The 19,955-nt window shown below is 34.6% G+C and overlaps 1 protein-coding gene across 1 annotated transcript in view; it reads right to left on the reverse strand.

The window, feature by feature from the left end:
• Positions 1 to 1,952: 1,952 nt before the first annotated feature.
• LOC106469360 (neuroblastoma-amplified sequence-like) overlaps positions 1,953 to 19,955 on the reverse strand; it is a gene marked incomplete at its 3' end in the record, with an annotated part of 45,446 nt that continues 27,443 nt past the window's right edge. Inside the window, exons 6-8 of the mRNA XM_022397855.1 lie at positions 5,640 to 5,773; positions 3,802 to 3,884; positions 1,953 to 2,023 (exon numbers count right to left, since the gene is read on the reverse strand). Coding sequence (XP_022253563.1) covers positions 1,953 to 2,023; positions 3,802 to 3,884; positions 5,640 to 5,773 — 288 coding nt within the window. The remainder of the gene's footprint in view (positions 2,024 to 3,801; positions 3,885 to 5,639; positions 5,774 to 19,955) is intronic.

Raw genomic sequence — 19,955 nt, forward strand, 5'->3', positions numbered from 1 at the left:
GAATCAGTTTTTTGTAGATAGAAATAAAGATTGTCAGTAATTAAATTATCTTTTTCATTTGTAATAAAGTTCTGTTTAATTGTTTTTTGTGTGTGTTTGTTGGGTTGTTTGGGATGGCTTTGAATTTCTATTTATCTGAAAGGTGTATTGTGTATGACATTATTTACTGAGGGGAAGACTCCACATTTTTCTTATGATGAAAAAGTCTAGGAATAGAAATTAGTTTTTGAATTATATTTTATAGTGAATGTAAGATTAAGGAGTTCTGAGTTATGGTGAGACAGACATTTTTACTGTATTATTAAAGTCAACAACATAACTGCTCTATAGATGAATTATGTGATGGAAAGGAGAGGAAACTGCATTATCTTTAAAGTCTTTAATGAGATATCATTCAACATATGTAACTTTAAGCTTATTACCAAAACAGTATACGAAATTAACTTACAAACAGGTCTGTTTTCATAAAATTTTGGAACTAGCCCTTCATCAAGTAGCATCAAATGTCACTAATAAAACTTCAAATACAATAAAACTATAAAAGCTTAAGAGCAAAATCATTTTTTTACATTTTAATTTGAATTAACTTTACTCTAGGAACTGTCAGAAAGTGAATCCAGTGGTAGATCACAAAAAGAGAAAGGAAAAATTGAGAGAAAAATGTATAAAAGTAAGAACAACATATAAAATAGCAAATTGAGTTAAAGCAAGAAATGAAAGTCAAAAAATTAGTGAATGTTGAGCAGTCATGGTTGGTAAGGATAAAAAGTAATACTAAAGAAGGTAGATAGAGCAAGAAGAAACAAAAATAAATACAAAAATTAACTAAACAAAAATGTGGAGTAGAAAATAGTCTGAAAGCAAAATATGGAGAACAAAGGGGAGAAGGATGGGGAAAATATAAACATGAAAAACAAACTTTTATTTAAATAAGTAGGGGAAATGGATCCAAGAATCTGGATGATGTTCTTTTGTGTTCATGTGAGAAATGGTTAATGGAAACATTCCTTAAATTAATTAGTATGAGATGTTAAGGATATTCTTTTCCACCACAGCATTTTTGATTATTTGTGTGAAAAAGTATGTTGTACACAATCAAATCTTTTTAATAAAGTACTTCTACTAAAGATTCGTTTAGAAATTTATTGAGTCAGTCTGCATGAAAGGCGAGTTTCATGATAGGAATAAAAGCACTCACTTTAATTTTAAAGTTTTTACATTTCATTTACATAACCTCTAGAACCTACTAAATGAATATTAAACATTTTTAGTAACACTGTATATTGTATCTGTAGGTTTCTCAACACAAACAGTATACTTTGTAACAATCTAAAATGAACATGCTGCTACAATCAGGGTTCAACCAAAAAAACAATTTATTCACCATAACTACACTTAGAAATAAATTCAACACTTATCAAAACACAGTTAATCAAAAAGTGCCTGGCCAGGACTTCACACCAATAGTAATAAACAACATATCATTAATATTAATAATATCAATATTATTTCAAATAATGGAATCAGGAAAAAGAACAGAAAGAAAAACCAAAAAATACAGCAAATACAATATTCCAAAAATACCTTTCAATATCACTAAAAATATCAAGTGATAAACAGCAACAATTCACTAGCTGTCTCGTAACTCTCTCTCTTAATGAAGCTTCTGGCAGAGTATTTATTTACAGAGTAGGTCATGAGAGTACAATCTCATATGATCATAAATTTACATACTTGTACATTAATAGTATCTGTATGTTACTGCTAGGGAAGCTGGTGTAAGTTTCATCATACACACATATCTACTCAAAATCCAAATGATTAACTAGAAGGTGGGGTAGCATTTTAATGTAACTAAAAATTCTTAAATAAACTAAACACTAAAAGAAAATAATAAATGAATGATAAACACAACCATAATATAAAAAAAATAGAATTTGTTATTTCCCAACTTGACTCCAGAGTTTTCAGAAACATCCTCCAAGTATAATGAAAAGAATGGTTGAGAAACATGAAAAAAAAACTGAGTAATACAGTTCTTTCTTATTGTGAAGTTACAAAGTACTTATATTCACAGTTTAAACTTATATACTTTTATTAAACATGTTTTCTGTTTTGTTTTTAGTTTGCTACAGTGATACGTGACAATAAAGAAATTAATCACAGTGTGAGCTATTATGCTGTTTCTAGCAAACTGTAAAACCTGCTCTGAAAGGCATGCAAACATGCAAAGCTCTTAGTTACATCTCAGTAAAGTAATAGAATAGGCTTGAAGGAAAATTTGCATTACATTAAGGTTTAGCATAGTATAACTAATTTGTGCCAAACTCAGAAGACCAAACCATAGAAGGGAAAATCTAAAATAGACAACTTGGTGCAAATGTTCAGTTGCCAAATTTATAGTTATATGATAAAATTAGCCCACAAAGTATAAAGCTTTATCTAGCAAATCTGTATTTTGTGAAAAACAATGACATTTTAATTACCATACACTAAATATGGATATATATATATTATTACCATTTATGAATAAATGCATAAATTTTAGTCATTTTCATTAAAACATATAACAATAAATAAAAAATGTACCTAAAAAAACAATGATTTCTAGTACTTATGATGTTGCAAAATCCATTTATGCTCAGAAGATGTGCTCGCTAAGCCTCAATTATTCTCAAATTGAGGTGAACATATAATAATTACTGTAAATTTTAAATATACATTTTAGAAATAAAAAAATTATCACTCACTAGAATAAGAAATCATAGAACTATTTTAATTTTCTAGGTAAACAAGGTTAAGAACAATTAATTTTTGTTCAGAGCAATGGTTTAGTAAACACACTTCAACATTTCCTAGCATACTATAGCTTTCCTTGCCAAAAAATTTATAGGTAATTTTCAGATTTGTATGCTTTAGAATGTGCTTTTTCTATCGGTTATAGACATGTACTTAAGACAGGTAGGCATGAGCAAACCAGTGGTTTCAAAACAATAAAGGGATGGGAGAGACTTCTCTGGTAAGTTTGCTACATATATTGATATCTTAACAAATCAAGTTGGGAGGTTCTTATTTAATGTTCTAGTTTGTCAGTATTTGAAGTTTGAGTTTTGATTGGTTAGGCAGAAGTAATAAAATGTAAATTGAACAACTCAAAGGATCATGTGAAATAAAAGAATGAATACTGAGCAATATTTTGTATTATTTTATTTTGAATTAAGAACTTAAATCTTAAATAATATTAAAAGTTGATTTATTATCTATGTTTTGATGCCAAGTTTATTGATATACAATGATAATAAAGTAGTTTAATTAACTTTTGAATGTAACTGTAAAAAAATCATGACATGAGCAATTTGACTCCGATCCATGCACACAGGGTTAAACTGGTTTCCCAAAATCTAAATCATCAAATAAAACTACATAAATTTGGCTAATCAACTTTAACTTTATTTCAACTGCTTCATGAAATCCAGATCATTTGATAAAAACTACACAAGTTATAATACTGAAGGTTAGTCACAGCAGTGAGCTTTAACTCTTTAACTTCCTTTTAATTGGTGTTACTAAATGTGAGCATCATTCATGAAAACTATGCATATTAAACTTTCTAACAATAAATAAATAAATAGTTTTAGATTGGAAACTTTTGCAACATTTGTGAATGTATTGGAAAATTTTCACAAAACAAATGACAGACCATACCATATAATGTCAGAAAGAAATCTTAATAAAACTCCTTACATGTAATGTTTTATTAGAAACCAGATACATACTCAAACTTGTGATCTAAAATCTTACCATTTCGTGTTTCGAGTCCTGGAATCTATAAATGCCATCCCAGCTACAGCCTCATTCAAGTTCTGACCTGTCATTGAGTTATTCTGAAACAAAAAATGTATGCTTGATGATTCTTCTCTTCAGTTTTAGAATAAAATGTGTAAAATATTTCTTTAATGGGATGAAAGTTAATTGACTAGATGTTCCACTTGTCATTTTACAACATAATTTCAAGATTTAATATTATACTCAAAACTTGAAAATTCTTTGAAATAAATCTTAACTGGCTTTTTATTGATTCATAAAATCTAATAACACACTGTTTGAACAATAAAAAAAAATTAACTACCAAATAATATTCCATATAATGTTCTGAATTTAAAATTATCATTCTTTGTACGCCAATATAAATAAAACATTGGTGATTTTAAAAATCATAGATGCAATTGATAGTTCATTCTATTCTACATCTTTACATTGTGGACTGAAATCTCTTAATGTTTGGGCTACTGATCTTATTATTTTGATATTTAGTAATTTTTCCCAGGCTTCTTAATCTCTTAATGTTTGGGCTACTGATCTTATTATTTTGATATTTAGTAATTTTTCCCAGGCTTCTAACAGTCTTTACAAAATAAAATGCCTGATCTTTTTCCAGTACCCATACCTAAGTTTCCAGGACTTCATGGGTCTCACGAGGCAAGAGATTCAAAGTGGCCAATACAAGATATAAACAAATATGATTCCAATAATAAATCTTTTGTTCATTTACTTTTAATTTACTTTTTAATTTAGCCAAGTAGTTTACATGGAATGTGTATGATACTGAAATTTCAGGACTTTTCCAGGACCAAAATTTAAAACTTCATAGACCTGTTTTCTTTAAAACATTTACTGTTTGCTAACTCATAATTTGTTTAAGATTCAATTTCAAAATTCCCTAAACATTTGTTACTGAAACTTTTCTTTATAAATAACACAACCAATTATATTTGATGAAAACAATTTGTCTTGCAACAATTCTTTAAAACAACCATCACATGTCAAAACATACAGTCTATAAATTACTTGTTACTGTCATGAACTAAAGCACTTAATTGTCAGTGATCACTGATCAGGCCACAAAATATACAGATTAAAAGTTTTCAGCTACATAATAGTGATGACTGGAAGGACTCAAAACATATACAGAACAAGTTTTCAGTTATTTGACAGTGATCACTGTTAACATACAAAACATGTACACAGTAGACTTTCAGTTACTTGGTAGTGATAACTGTTAAGACTCAAAATATGTACAGTGCAAATTTTCAGTTACTTGACAGTGATCACTGATAGGATGCAAAGCATGTACACAACAAGCTTTCAGTTACTTGATAATGATGACTGTAAGGACACAAAGCATGTACACAACAAGCTTTCAGTTACTTGATAATGATGACTGTAAGGACACAAAGCATGTACACAACAAGCTTTCAGTTACTTGATAATGATGACTGTAAGGACACAAAGCATGTACACAACAAGCTTTCAGTTACTTGATAATGATGAATGTTAGGATGCAAAACATAGACAACAAAACCTCACTTACATGATAATGATGACTTTTATGACTTAAAGCATGTACACAACAAGGTTTTATTTAGTTGACTGTGACCAAAGTTGTACACTAAAAATAACTAATAAACTTGAACATACTTTATACTAATTATATACAGATACAGAAACAAATAAACTACAAATTTCTTTTTACTTCACAATAATTATTATCACACTGTCACAAAAATGAGTATAATCTATGTGACACTAGTTGAGAGTTTACGAAAAAAAACAATAATAAAACTTAAGTTATTTCTTACCTGCTGTAGCGTGAACAAACTACTCCCCAAACAGTCAAATATTTCCACCACACCATTGCTTTGAGCAAAAGCCAACATAGTACAATCAGGAGACCACAACAACTTCCTCCAATGAGGACACTGATCTTTGGGGACTTGAGTTAAAGAAAAATATTACAATCAGTGACAAAAAAAACTAGACTTTTGTTAAATAGCATTCTTGTAGAAATCTGGTAGTTATAAGGAATGACTAAACATAAATTTAAAATATCCAAAACAAATATATTAGTATAGAGAAATGAAACTAATTTGGAATTGATAAACAGATGAAATTTCAAGTTAAACAGATGTATTTTTAAGCAGCTTAAAAAGGTTTATACCCTCATATGGGCTCTATTTAGAACACTGTATCATGAGTAAATGTGATTTTGAATGACACTAAAAACTTGCACAGAAATTCTACCTGTGCCAGGTATTTTCAAATGTTAATGACTGGAGTGCTGGCTTTTGAGATATATGTATCACTTTTACTTCTAATTCATTGTTTTGACCTAGAAATTACACTGGTACTTAAAGCTCTAAAGATCATTTTCACAAAACATGTGCTGAGAATGCGAGTTGAAAATTGTTGTCATAGATTAAATACGAGTTGTTGTAAAGTAGCTCATCTAGAAAATATCACTTCGATAAAAAAAAATCAATAGATACTCAACTTTTAGAATTCATCCACTACAGTAAAGTTGGAAATGATCCAGTGAGAAAGACAGACAAAACAAAGTAAACTCTCAGCAACAAAAATTTCAACTGTGCAAGTAATGAATATTAATAAATAAATACAAATATTAACTTCTCCAGCAAACAACTAATATATTCCCAACTTTCAGTTTTAAACAAAGGACTAAACTTTGCCCCTATACCATACATAGATTCTAAATTCAACACAACTACTGGAATACAAGTAACATGAAATTAAGTATAAAATTTCCAAGTAGAACTAAAAAAACAAAGACTTACATAACAAAAGATGACACAGACATTTTAATGGACCTTATAAAACAATGGAGCTACAGTTATTGAGGGTATGTCTAGCAATGACAAAGGTCTTATCTCTGATAACACAAACCTATTACAAATGAATAATAATAATAATAAGAGATCCTAATATAGCAACTAAAATAAAATTGAGCAAATTAATGGGTGACCCTGTCTAACTGAGAGAAATTAATTTGGACAGTTGTTCTGACAATGTTACATGACATAAAATTTATGTTTTACTCAAGATCCATAAACTGAATAAATAAATCAATTGCACCAGTTGAAATATTAAAAGTTCTACATACAACACAGCCCAACACACTGGTTTCTTCTTAACTCTTATTTACCATATATTCTCCTGCCTTAATAACTTTCCCGATTTCAAGTTGATGAAGTAGCTGAAAAACTATTAATTAACTGTTATGTCTAGTCTCTTCACTAGAATTCCAAATAAAGATGGCGTCACAGTTACATGAAACAGAGTTGAAAATGACAAGACTTTAGACAAAACAAACACTTTTCTTCCATCACAAAACTTCTAGAAAAATAATAATCTTCTTCATTATTCTATTTTCTTCTACAAACGTCAAATGTTTATAGAAAAATCTAAACAGTCAGTCTACTAGCACATATCTTCTACAATCTAACTATAGATATGACGGAATCTTTACGATCTGGAAACATTCTCTCAATTTCTTGGAAGAGGTATGTGATAATTTAAAAAATCATCATTATTCTATTCAGTTTACAATTAAAATGAAAAATAATAAGCTTTTCTTTCTTGATATTTCAGTAATAAATTATAACTAGTCACAAAAGCATATAAACAACCAGCACTACACAGTGTTAATACATTCTGCATTATCAGTCTTCCACAGTGTTAACACATTGCGTATCATCAGTCTTCCACAGTGTTAACACATTCCGTATCATCAGTCTTCCACAGTGTTAACACATTCTGTATCATCAGTCTTCCACAGTGTTAACACATTCTGTATCATCAGTCTTCCACAGTGTTAAAACATTCCGTATCATCAGTCTTCCACAGTGTTAAAACATTCCGTATCATCAGTCTTCCACAGTGTTAACACATTCTGTATCATCAGTCTTCCACAGTGTTAACATATTCCACATCATCAGTCTTCCACAGTGTTAACACATTCCATATTATCAGTCTTCCACAGTGTTAACACATTCCGTATCATCAGTCTTCCACAGTGTTAACACATTCCGTATCATCAGTCTTCCACAGTGTTAACATATTCCACATCATCAGTCTTCCACAGTGTTAACACATTCTGTATCATCAGTCTTCCACAGTGTTAACACATTCTGTATCATCAGTCTTCCACAGTGTTATCACATTCTGTATCATCAGTCTTCCACAGTATTATCATGCTTTACCTCACCACATCACCAGTCAGAGAAATTTTCATGTTTTTATTACCTTCCTTTCAGTGTTATCACATTTTGTCTCACCAGTCTTCCACAGTGTTATCACATTCTGTATCACCAGTGTTCCACAGTGTTATCACATTCTGTATCACCAGTGTTCCACAGTGTTATCACATTCTGTATCACCAGTGTTCCACAGTGTTATCACATTCTGTATCATCAGTCTTCCACAGTATTATCATGCTTTACCTCACCACATCACCAGTCAGAGAAATTTTCATGTTTTTATCACCAGCCTTTCAGTGTTATCACATTCTGTCTCACCAGCCTTCCACAGTGTTATCACATTTTGAATCACCAGTCTTCCACAGTTTTATCACATTTTGTATCATCAGTCTTCCACAGTGTTTTCACATTTTGAATCACCAGTCTTTCACAGTGTTATCATGTTTAACCACATCACCAGTCAGACAAATTTTCATGTTTTGTCTCACCAGTCTTTCAGTATTATCACATTTTGTCTCACCAGCTTTCCACAGTGTTATTACATTTTGTCTAATCAGTCTTCCAAAAAGTGATATCACATTTTGTTTCACCAGCCTTCTACAAAGCAAGATAAAGTTTTGTCTTCATCTCTGTGGTCCTGAGTTTTGGAGACAGAATACATTATAATCATCAGTGTAGCTGCAATGTAGCCAACTGATGCCCTAGTCTCACTCATATTGGGCAACCATTCTGATGAAAATAATCATTATGTTTGATGGCATGTCCTGAAAATATATTTCCTATAGATACTCACCTCTTCACATAGTTAAGCTATCTTCCTCAGCTCTTCTCCACATTCTGCCAAATAAATTTTCATGCCACTATCCTTGTGAACACTCCCACCCAATTTCATGCAATTCCAAATGAACTTGTATTTCTGCATGATAACATCATTGTGTAGCAAAAGCCCTACACCAATAACTCCTTAGAAATGGTGAGGATGGGTGGGAATGTACGAAAAGATATCTATCAGAAATACATTTTCAGGTAAGAAAACTGTTAACTTCCAAAACATATACTCACCTCTGCAAATAGTTTAGCTAGAATCCTAGTTATGATGGTGAAGAGAAGGTTACCATGGTGAGTCCCCTTCAGAAAGTGTCCTAAGGAGGCCCATGTGGTGTGACACCTGATAACAAGGACTCCATGGGGGTGCACCCATGGGAGACCACATCTTTTCTCATCGAGGGTATAGTCATCAACTGCATAGGAAAGAAAAGAGGCAAATAAGCCAGATCTGTGTTGCTTGGATGGGTGGAATTGATACATGGCTGTCCAAGTACTTACACACAAGATGTACAACAGCCAATATGTGTAGTGAGGTTGGGACTCTTTCAGACTACACCTTGGGTGCTCAAATCCTCTACCATCAGACTCAACAGGTCAAATCCAGCTGTACGAAAACTTATAATAAATATCCATGCTCACCTCCTCTATCGTTAGTTTTTATGGACCTCATGCCATCTGCAGGAGGAGAGCACTGTATTGTTACGGTATGGATACGTTTATACACCTTTACGTGACCATTAGTCTCTATGGGCCCTTTGCCAGCTGTAGGAGTAGGGTATGTTTGAGATGTAGTAGAGACTGGTAATAGTGTTCACCTCGACTACTGAACAGACACTGGCTGCAGGAGGAGGACTTGTGAGATACAGATGTTGAATGGAATGGTATAGTAAGTTGTATCATCAGTCTATATGTAGTTAGAGATGTGTGATGTATCACAGATAGATGTGGGTGGACCAGCACTACACACTTTGTGTCACTATTGCTCCACTTCCCACTGTAATGGGAACCCTTGTTCTAACCCCAACAGGTAAGTCCCAATCAGTAAGGATTCTAAATGATCCACAAACCTGGCAGCTAGGAACTAGTAAGAGGCAAGGGTATCCTATACTTCACTCAATGAGGAGGGAAGAATTCACATAGGGGAGATCCAAAGAATGTACCTGTATCTTCATTGGCTTTTCAGTCAGGAAAAATCTTTTACTGGAGAAAGAGCAATGCCAGTTATGAACACCCAGCAAGTAAGAGCCAGAGAAGTGGGTAGAAACACCACTCTGGTTCTGGCTTTTTTCATGATAGTTCATGGAATAGGTATTGTCTGGATTGGCCAAGGAATGTGATATTGATAGAAATATATATATATATAATATATATATATACCACGAAGAAATCTCTAGTGGTCTTGCAGAGCACTCCATCTCACAGTGGGCACATGTAGGATCAGGGTTGATGGTATAAGTATTTTCCATTACACTAACTTGATGCAGATATTGGGTAACTATACCTGGGAGACAAGTGGGATCTTACTGAATGAAAAGGGGTCCTGAAAGGGAAATGGTGCACATTCTACTCAAAGATGGTGAGGAATGGGAGAATGGCAATCTGTGGAAGCCAAAAGCCATCAGGGGATAAAACAGCTAGAAGGTATAGAGATGGAAGATGGAGATGGATGTGTGAAGATAGCCCACATGCTCACCTGGAAAAGCTCATCCAATGGCTGGTGAAGAAGTGGTAGAAAAGAATAAAAAGGGTGACAAATAGAACACACAGGCATTCACATCCCAAAATAACATGGAAAAACTGGATGGTCTCCAAAAAGGAAAGATCAAAAAGTGTAAAATCCAGTGACCAGATTAGCCATAGTTTGCGGGCAAAGAAGATAAGCTGAACTTAGTTGAGACAAGAGAACAAGGAATGTCCAAAACACTGAGTGGGTGTGAGAAAGGACCAAGATTCCCAGAAAACCACACCCTCCCAAGCAGCTTCTGTAAAAGGAGGGAGGGAAGGAGAAGAGGAAGCATCCCAGAATTGGTTAACAGATATAAACAGTTAAAGAAAGGAATGCTAGCCATGAGTGGTGAATATGACAAGCAAAGGCCCACACCATAACAACAAACACAAGAGTGGCTGATGCTGAGGAAAAGGGAAAAGCAAGGAATGGGAAGATCCAAACAAAGGACAAATTGAACAAAGAAAACATAGAGAAATGAGTAGGAAGGCATCTAACACACTGATCATGGCTAACTGTATACTGGGTGAATAAAACCGTAGATGGGGTCAGAGGGAGGAGAATTGGGAAGAAAGGCAAAAAGAGGATGAGCAACAAAAGAGACTAAAGTGGAGAAATGGAAGACGAATGTCAGCAGAAAGTGAGACCAACAGCATGAGGAGAGAAATGTACACACAGAATTGTATGTGTGTGATAGTCACTGGCTAGAAAAGGGACAAACAAGAATAGTGGTAGAGGTAAGATGAGAAATGGAGGATAGCATGGTATCTGGAATGGAATGGTGAGAAGGAGACTGATCTAGATGAAAAATGGAAAAAAGCCTGGGAATAGAATGAAAACAGAAGTTGTATGTTATCAGACCAGGTCACCAGGAGGAAAGGAACACCAAAAAAAGACATCTGGGCAAAGAAATGGATCCAGATGAATAATACACACAAGAAGAGAGAAGGGATACAGTAAAGAGGAATGTAACCCGACCCATCAAGTCCCAACAACTAAGGAAAAAGTACAGAGGGATAGAGCAGAAGTGGAACAGGCCAAACAGAAAATGGTACAAATGTCCAGAGAAGTTATCAGAAACATGAAGAAGTGCCACAGATAAAAGGTGGTGGGAGAAGAGGGAGTACAGAAGGATAGAGAAAAAGAAAAAAAACACAAAATATTAAAGCTTTTAAAACAAAATCTAAAGAAAACAAAAATCAAAGTTTCGATAATGAAACATACCTTATTAAATTGAACACAGAGAAGAAATTTAAACACTTCTGGTCAATACAGTATCTAAGAGAAAAAAATGAAGATTCATGAGTGCAAATGTATAGAAGGAGTTAGTGTGCATGAAGGTGTGTCACTCTCCTATTTGTGGAGGGCTTTTCCTGCATGATTACATCATCATGCTGTGGTGCACATTCACATGGAATCACATAAAATTGGGAGGGAGTTTTCACAAGGCTAGTGGTATGCAAGTCTCTTTGGCAGAATGTATAGAAGAGTTGAGAAAGATAGCTAAACTTTGTGAAGAGGTATCTAACAGAAATACCTTTTCAGGGTACCCAATTGAACAAAATACTTATTTTCATCAAAATAGTTGCCCAACATAATTTTTAACAAATAAGTAAGTAAGAAAGTCTAAGGAATGATTAATCAATTGTGATGTAAGCCAACCAAGCAATAGTAGAAAACTTACTGTTGTTTACACTGTACTTTTCTTTACCAAGCAATAGTAGAAAACTTACTGTTGTTTACACTGTTCTTTACCAAGAAATAGTAGAAAACTTGCTGCTATCTACACTGTACTGTTCTTTACCAAGAAATAGTAGAACACCTACTGCTATCTAAACTGTACTGTTCTTTACCAAGAAATAGTAGAACACCTACTGCTATCTAAACTGTACTGTTCTTTACCAAGAAATAGTAGAACACCTACTGCTATCTACACTGTATTTTTCTTTGATAACTTTGGCCTAAATTACAGCATACTTACAACAAATATATAATTTATGCTGCATTTAACCAAATGTGCATGGGACTGGTCACTGGATCAATCGGGTACTGCAGAAGTAATATTGACAATAATTCCAAATTTACTAATTGTATCTACACAAATTAATGCAAGCTTTTAGTAGAATGTACAAGTCTGTTGTATAAAAAAAAAATCACATGAGTTACAAAGGTATTTGTACTCAAGACATGTCAGTGAATTGATGACTTCTGTCTGTATCATACTGTGACATGATGAAGTGCATGGTGATGTTCATGTGAAAAACAAAAATACTTTTGTCCATCATACAGTTTGCATAATCTCTAGAACCTTGAAATGCATATCTACAGTTTTTTTCAGTATCCCTTTATATTGTATCTGATATTTACTCTTCTTTACCATGTACTGTCACTAAATCAGCAATAAAGGGTAAAAATGTATTGTTTATAACTCTGATACCAAATACATAATACCATCCCTTTGACCCCCACCTGGGTGAATAGGTTTAAAAAGACAAGACTAAAATAACTTTTGAGCAGGATTAAAGACTAGGTACCAAATCTTGAACAATTTTTTTTTCCAGTATAATATACAAATTTGATAAGTAATATATTAGTGAAACTGGCAGGCCACTTTAGGTTAACATTAATGAACACAGAATGCACTTGATTCCTTTCTTGATGAGCTAAGGTTAGTAGATGCTGATCATTATTTATGCTGAAAACAAGAAACAAAATGAGATGAAGCAAGAGACTACTGACAAATAATCTAATTGAAAAAGGAGAACAGCAGAAAGCCATCCAATTCCTTTTATGATAAACCAAAGTTGGTTATGTTGATATCAATAATGGAGCAAATAGAATGGAGCAAGAGGTTACTGAAAGCGAGCAAAACCATACATAAAGGGATACAGAAGAGAAATTATACATAAAAACAAGGAATCAATTATGATCTTGGGAGAATAAACATCAGTAGTTTTTGTGATTATAATCTTCACAAGTGGTATAATTCTAATTCCTAAAATGGTATAATCTTTCTTAAAATCAGTTTTGCACAATTATGAGATTATAAAGTTTAATGAAAGTTTTTGTCTAATTTTAATTTTTAATTTTTGTAAATTATTTCATTCGATAACAATTTTTAAAGATTAGGCATACTGTCATATCTTTTGCAACAATTTATTTGTTGCACATTATATGTTGATCTACATTGTGTCATTTCCAGTAGTATACATTTAGAAAAAACACTTCCCTGACAAAGAGATAGTGAATGAATATGGAAGCTTCTAACAAATAAGTATAATACAGAGTTACACAGAAAGTACAATTTCATTAATGTGACATTGTTTTCTATGAAGCTATTAAGTTCCCAACATTTGCATAACAATTGCTGTTTACAAGTCATTTCTGTAAACAAATATCCCAAAATATTATTTTATATCTTCTTCACATTAACTCTTTCACTTCCCTGGAATTTTGTATCACCCTAAAGAAAGAGTATTTCCTTTCAAACTTCCCAAAGTTTTACCAGTTTCAAGCCCCAAAAAAGTAAAGAAATATTTAAACATGTGCCTCTTTGATATTTTATTGTGTATATCTAAAAACAAACCTGGTAATGGGAGAATGATTCATATGTAAACACAGAAGAGAGGAAATAAATTTTCAAATATGTTAATCTTAATAAACAGGTAAATATAATTAAAGCAAAAGTTATAATTTTCCTGTACTTAAAAAGGTATTTCCTATAGGTACTTACCTCCTCTCACAAAATTAGCTATTCTTGTTCAGTGCTGTCCTCTATATGCAAACATTTTCTTTACGCATGCCACAAGCCTTCTGCTCCACCCTACTGGAATTGAAAGCTTCCAATGTGTCTCTCATGCAAATCATCATGCATCACTTCTCCACCAATAGGAGAATGCCACAAGCCTTCTGTTCTGCCCTACTGGAATTGAAAGATTCCAATGTGTTTCTCATGCATCACTTCTATATCAATAGGAGCATGACATGCTCACATGATGCAAGTGACTCCCTCTATACTCCTCTCCCAAACTATCACTTCGAAGTTTGGCAGAAGACTTAAACACTGGAGGAAAGTGGGGAAAAAGGGTGGAAAGTGTGAGGTGAGGTAAGTACCTATTGGAAATACATTTTCAGTATAGGAAAATTATAACTTCTGATACAATACTTACTTCATCTCACAAAATTAGCTAGAATCCCACATTAAATAGGAGGAGGGACTGGTGCCAGAGAATTATAGAAATACCCTCTGAAAGCATCTGAAGGATACCCTTGGAAATAAGAGAGTCAGATCCGAAGATCAGATGAGGAGAACCACACCACTTCTGAAACAGGTATACTCTTTGCCCCTCTGTGAAATGTGAAGAAGATAAGAGTGGAAAAGGAGATGAGCACATCTAAGTGGGAGAGAACTGTGTCAGGATTGTGATCCTAGCCATATGAAATAAATACAACTAAATCCCATAAATAGCAAAGTGGGTAAAACAATGGATGTGTCCTCAGGTGTAGAGTGACTAGGGTGCAACGGATCGTATTCAGTAAGTCAATTACATCGAAAACCCATGCCGCTGGGAACTGACATCCATGCAGGGGTAGGATGAGGATCATACCATCTTCACCTTAAAACCAAGAGACTGGGGAATTGAGAATCACACTGTCTCCCAGGTATGACACAAGTATTAGCACTGAGCTATCGATCCGGTATTGTAAGGATTTCTATAGCATGCAATCAACTCCCCCAATTGGGAAACTTACCGGAACCATCCAAAAGGCAGTAACATCCCCATTTTGAGATAAGACGAGGGAAAGCCAAAGGACAGAACCATAACAATCTCATGTACTACTTCTGTGACCCACAACACAGATGAAGGAAAATCAAGGGAGGAAGATAGACAACCCAAAACATATGAGGACTTGTATTGTTTGTTTCTACTCTAATTCCAAAACTCAGCCAAGAAGAGCAAAGAAGAGGACAGTACATCATCTACACTCGCAGAACACCACAGTCCTACTTTGCACTGAATGATTATAGGCATTTTTGTGTGAAACCCATTCAGGAGGGTGCCTCCACGGTTGACCACCCCAGCAGCTTCATAAAGGAAAGGGGTAAGGACTCCCATACTACACTAGAAGAAAGGAGGGTGAAAAGGAAGTGGAGAGTCAGGAGAAACATCATCATCCGAGACAGTACAATAAGTGATCATAAAAAGCTATTTTAAAAAGCAGACCATACCGAACTATTCACTACAGGCATGGCAGGAATGGGAAGCTATCCCTTTCTGCTTTACCCCTTTAGTCCAGAGGTTCAAACCTGCATGTTTATGAAACAAAATATCGTTAGGTTATCACCTACAAGTAATTTTATGAAACACCCCATTACAATGATGAGTATTGCATAGCCATGGAATACAAAGCACAAGTCAACATGGCTATACAGTGCAGATTTCAAGTTAAAGAATACCTGGTCAGGCACCAATCGCCACAGAGTGGGATCCATATAATGAGTAATAAATAAAAAGGCCCCTGAAAAGAAAAGAAAGTATGAATAGAAACTTACCAGTCAGAGTTCCAACGAAGTATGAAGAACGGCCACAGGTGAAAGATGTAAACCCAACAAAGAAGAAACCACGATATGATGTTGATAATGGGAGACAAATGTATTGGCCGTGGTCCACATACCTGATTATAGTATTTTATCCAATGGACAACAGAGACAAGAAGCAAGGGAAAAGGTGAGGTGTCTAACCTGATGAGAAGATAACTGGAACAAATTCTGGGAGGAAGAAGGCAAGGAGGAATAAATCAATCAGATCAAAAGTTGGACCCAATTGGTGAGGATTGAAGGTGAAAGATCATCAAGGGAGGAAGACTGCCAGGGAATAAAGAGTAGGGAACAGGTATCATGGAAGGAAGCCATACAAGAAATATAACTACGAAAAGCCTTAACAAGATACAGAAACTTATCTGGATCTGGTCGAGGGTAAAGATGAGAAATGGAAGGAAGGGAAATAAGCAAAAAGGAGGAGCTACCCTCTCGAGCCTCCAAAGTCTTTGGGAGGAAGGAAACCATCCAGAAAAAGGTTTGTTTGTTTGTTTTTGAATTTTGCGCAAAGCTACCCAAGGGCTATCTGCACTAGCCATCCCTAATTTAGCAGTGTAAGACTAGAGGGAAGGCAGCTACTCATCATCACCCACCGCCAACTCTTGGGCTACTCTTTTACCAATGAATAGTGGGATTGACCTTCACATTATAATGCCTCCATGGCTGAAAGGGCAAGCATGTTTGGTGGGACGGGGATTTGTACCCATGACCCTCAGATTGCGAGTCGAGTGCCTTAACTACTTAGCCATGCCAGATAAAGGAGAAGATAGGTAGGGTGATAAAAAGGGTAGGTAAAATGAGGGAATGGAGTACCACCTTAACATCCCAATCCAGAAGGGTAGGTCACCTAGGAGGACAACGCAACTGGAAGGAATGCAGTAGCATGGTAGCACTATTACAGGTGAAGTAAAAATGCCCAATGTAGAGCTATAAGTTCGAGAACATTGATAAGCAAGGCGTTTTCATCCATAGATCAATGGCCCAATGCTTGACCCATGCACCCCTGACCTGCAGGGATGTGTCTATGAAAAGATGTAGATCCAGACACAGGGAAGAAAGTGGCACGCCCGTTGAAGTATATGCCTGTCCAACCACCAAAGCAGATCATCTCACAGGGTAACAATTCCATAAAACAAAGTCTTAAAGGATAAGGCTGGGCCCAACTGATACGAGTATCGAAGAAGACCCCCAAATGGATGAGATATTGAGTAGGTCAGAGGAAAATAAGGAAAGGAGATACAAAAGGTGGGGAAAGAAAGTTAATCACAAATCATTCTAACAAAACCTGAAAACCTACTGTCGTGAGGTGCATCATAGAAAACAATGATGAGGAAAAGGGGCAGAGAAACCACATATGCAAAACCAGAGCCGAAAACAACAAACAAGCTAGTGTGGAGGAAAAAAGGGAAAGAGTATCCCCAGAAAACCCCTCAGGATTTCTGTGGAGAGCATCAGAGAGAAAGTGTAGAGAAGAAAGATACCTTAAAAGAGTTGCAAAGGTAAGATGCAGGTGAGAATACTGGGCATGGGTCAGACTGACAGGTGAATCAGGAGCTGCCTCCCCTCCCCTAAACAGGCAGTATGGAACCTAACAACTGTAGGTCCAAAAAGAGACAATCAGCATGATGGTACGAAAGTGAGAAATGATCTGAAGCCTGCAGGGGGCAGGGCATGCTAATCCCATCACTTAATTGTAAGGCAAGTTGATCAGGATGAACCCAAATATCAGGGGGGGGGACCAAAAAGGAGTGGGAAGATTGGTCATGTAGTAAGGAAGGACGTGGCTCATAAGAAATAGGAGAAAGGGATAAACCTGAAAAACAAAATCCAAAAAGACTTAGTTAGGCTTAACTGATTACTCAGGCAGGGGTTGGGAAGGTACAGTAAAATCAGGAGGTGGAAACAGACTATCCAAGTCTTTGTCAGGTGGAACCTGTTTTGGAGGAACTGGGACAAAGTCTGGGGACAAAGGCTGGCCCATGTAACATTTGATCTCCTACCGGATAAACACGCATAAACCTACCATTGGGCCACTCGTACCTTAGGCCTGAGAAAGAATGCTAGTCGTTGGTGTGACCTCTAAAGTAGTAACATGAACTTAGGAATTCTTTGTGAAGAAGAGTCCACCAAATTCGAGTGGTAAGAAAGAATAATGTCACTGAAAATAACTAATAAAAATTTAAAGTGAAGAAACTGTCGGAATGAAAACTAAATAAATTAAAGAAAACCACTTCATGAGGAAACTTAAGCTGAACGTGAATCTTTAAACAAACAAGAAGCACAACCAAAAACAAGTGCAGCCAAACAAGAAATGATTGTTCGGTAGAGAAGTACAGAAGGAGTCAGATGCGTCACGTCAGCATGTCATGCTCCTATTGGTGAAGAAATGATGTACGATGATTTGCATGAGACACACATTGGAATCTTTCAATTCCAATAGGGGGGGAGCAGAAGGCTTGTGGCATGTCTAAAGTAAAAGTTGGCAAAAGAGGGCAGCAGTGAACGAGAATAGCTAATTTCGTAAGCTGAGGTAAGTACTGTATCAGAATGTTACTTAAAATGCCCTGGAAAAACAGCATGACAAGTATCGTCAGAACAGCTTTAGAAGTTAGTCATAAGGATAATTTGTGTTTGTGTGTGTGTGTAAGGAACGTACAGAAAGAATAGGATTTTCTTCCTCATATGATGGACAACAGAAGATTATAGCTAACGAATGATTGCTTTGACACACTTAGGTCAGTTCTCAAGATTACGATCCTGTGCAAGCGTAGGATGATTGTGTCGAAGGCTTGCACATCTCTGCCGAAGATACTTTAATATCCCACTAGGACACAGTTGAGTTGTGTTGAGATGTATAATAAACAGTAATAGATAGGAAAGGAAAATAATACATTAAAAATTAAGCATATGTGAAAAGGAAAAGACTTGAAATTACAAATATCACCAAAAGAAGATCTTTTAAAATATTCTGCAAAAAATTAATAGGTATATACATTTTTCCATTTTTTTTATTTTAAATATTTCATTGTACTGTATGTTCACGATAATATCTACAGTTAGTGATATGGTAGAGAAAATGAAAAATTGAATATAAACATTTACCTTAAAAACTTTAGATATTCATTTAGGAGATTCTAGAAGTTATGCAAGTAAAATTCGAAAACTGTATGATGAAGAAAAGTAATATTATACTTAAAATGAAAATCACCTTGCACTCGAACTATTCAGAGTGTGAGTGCAAATAACTACAATCAAAAAATAACATATTTTTAGTAGAAAGACTTAAATTAAAATAATGTCATTCTTTGTGTACAAGATCCTTATAATCTTTAACCCTATTTCCACAGACATCTTTTGCTATGCAAGTCACAAGGTTTTAGCAAGTTACATTCAAAATTTAATTAAACTACTTTTTTATCATGATATACCCATAAATATAGCATAAAAATATAGTTAACCTTCCATATTTTAATAGTATATAAGTTTCAAGTTCTTACTTTTATATGGTAATATTTTAAAATAATCTAGAATTTCTTTTACTCTGAGAATTGTGACATTTGCTCTCTAGGCATCTCCTCTTCTCTAATATATTGTTACGTTTCCGTTTGTTCATTAACTTTCCGTAACTTCATTCCGACGAAACTTTAGCGACACAAGTCTTTACTTAATAAAACTGGTTTATTCTTTCCGAATACAACTTTACGATACACTTATTTTCAACAATCGCTCTATAACAAATGCTATATCA

Source organism: Limulus polyphemus, unplaced genomic scaffold (genome assembly GCF_000517525.1).
Source record: "Limulus polyphemus unplaced genomic scaffold, Limulus_polyphemus-2.1.2 Scaffold3446, whole genome shotgun sequence".
Lineage (NCBI taxonomy): Eukaryota > Metazoa > Arthropoda > Merostomata > Xiphosura > Limulidae > Limulus > Limulus polyphemus.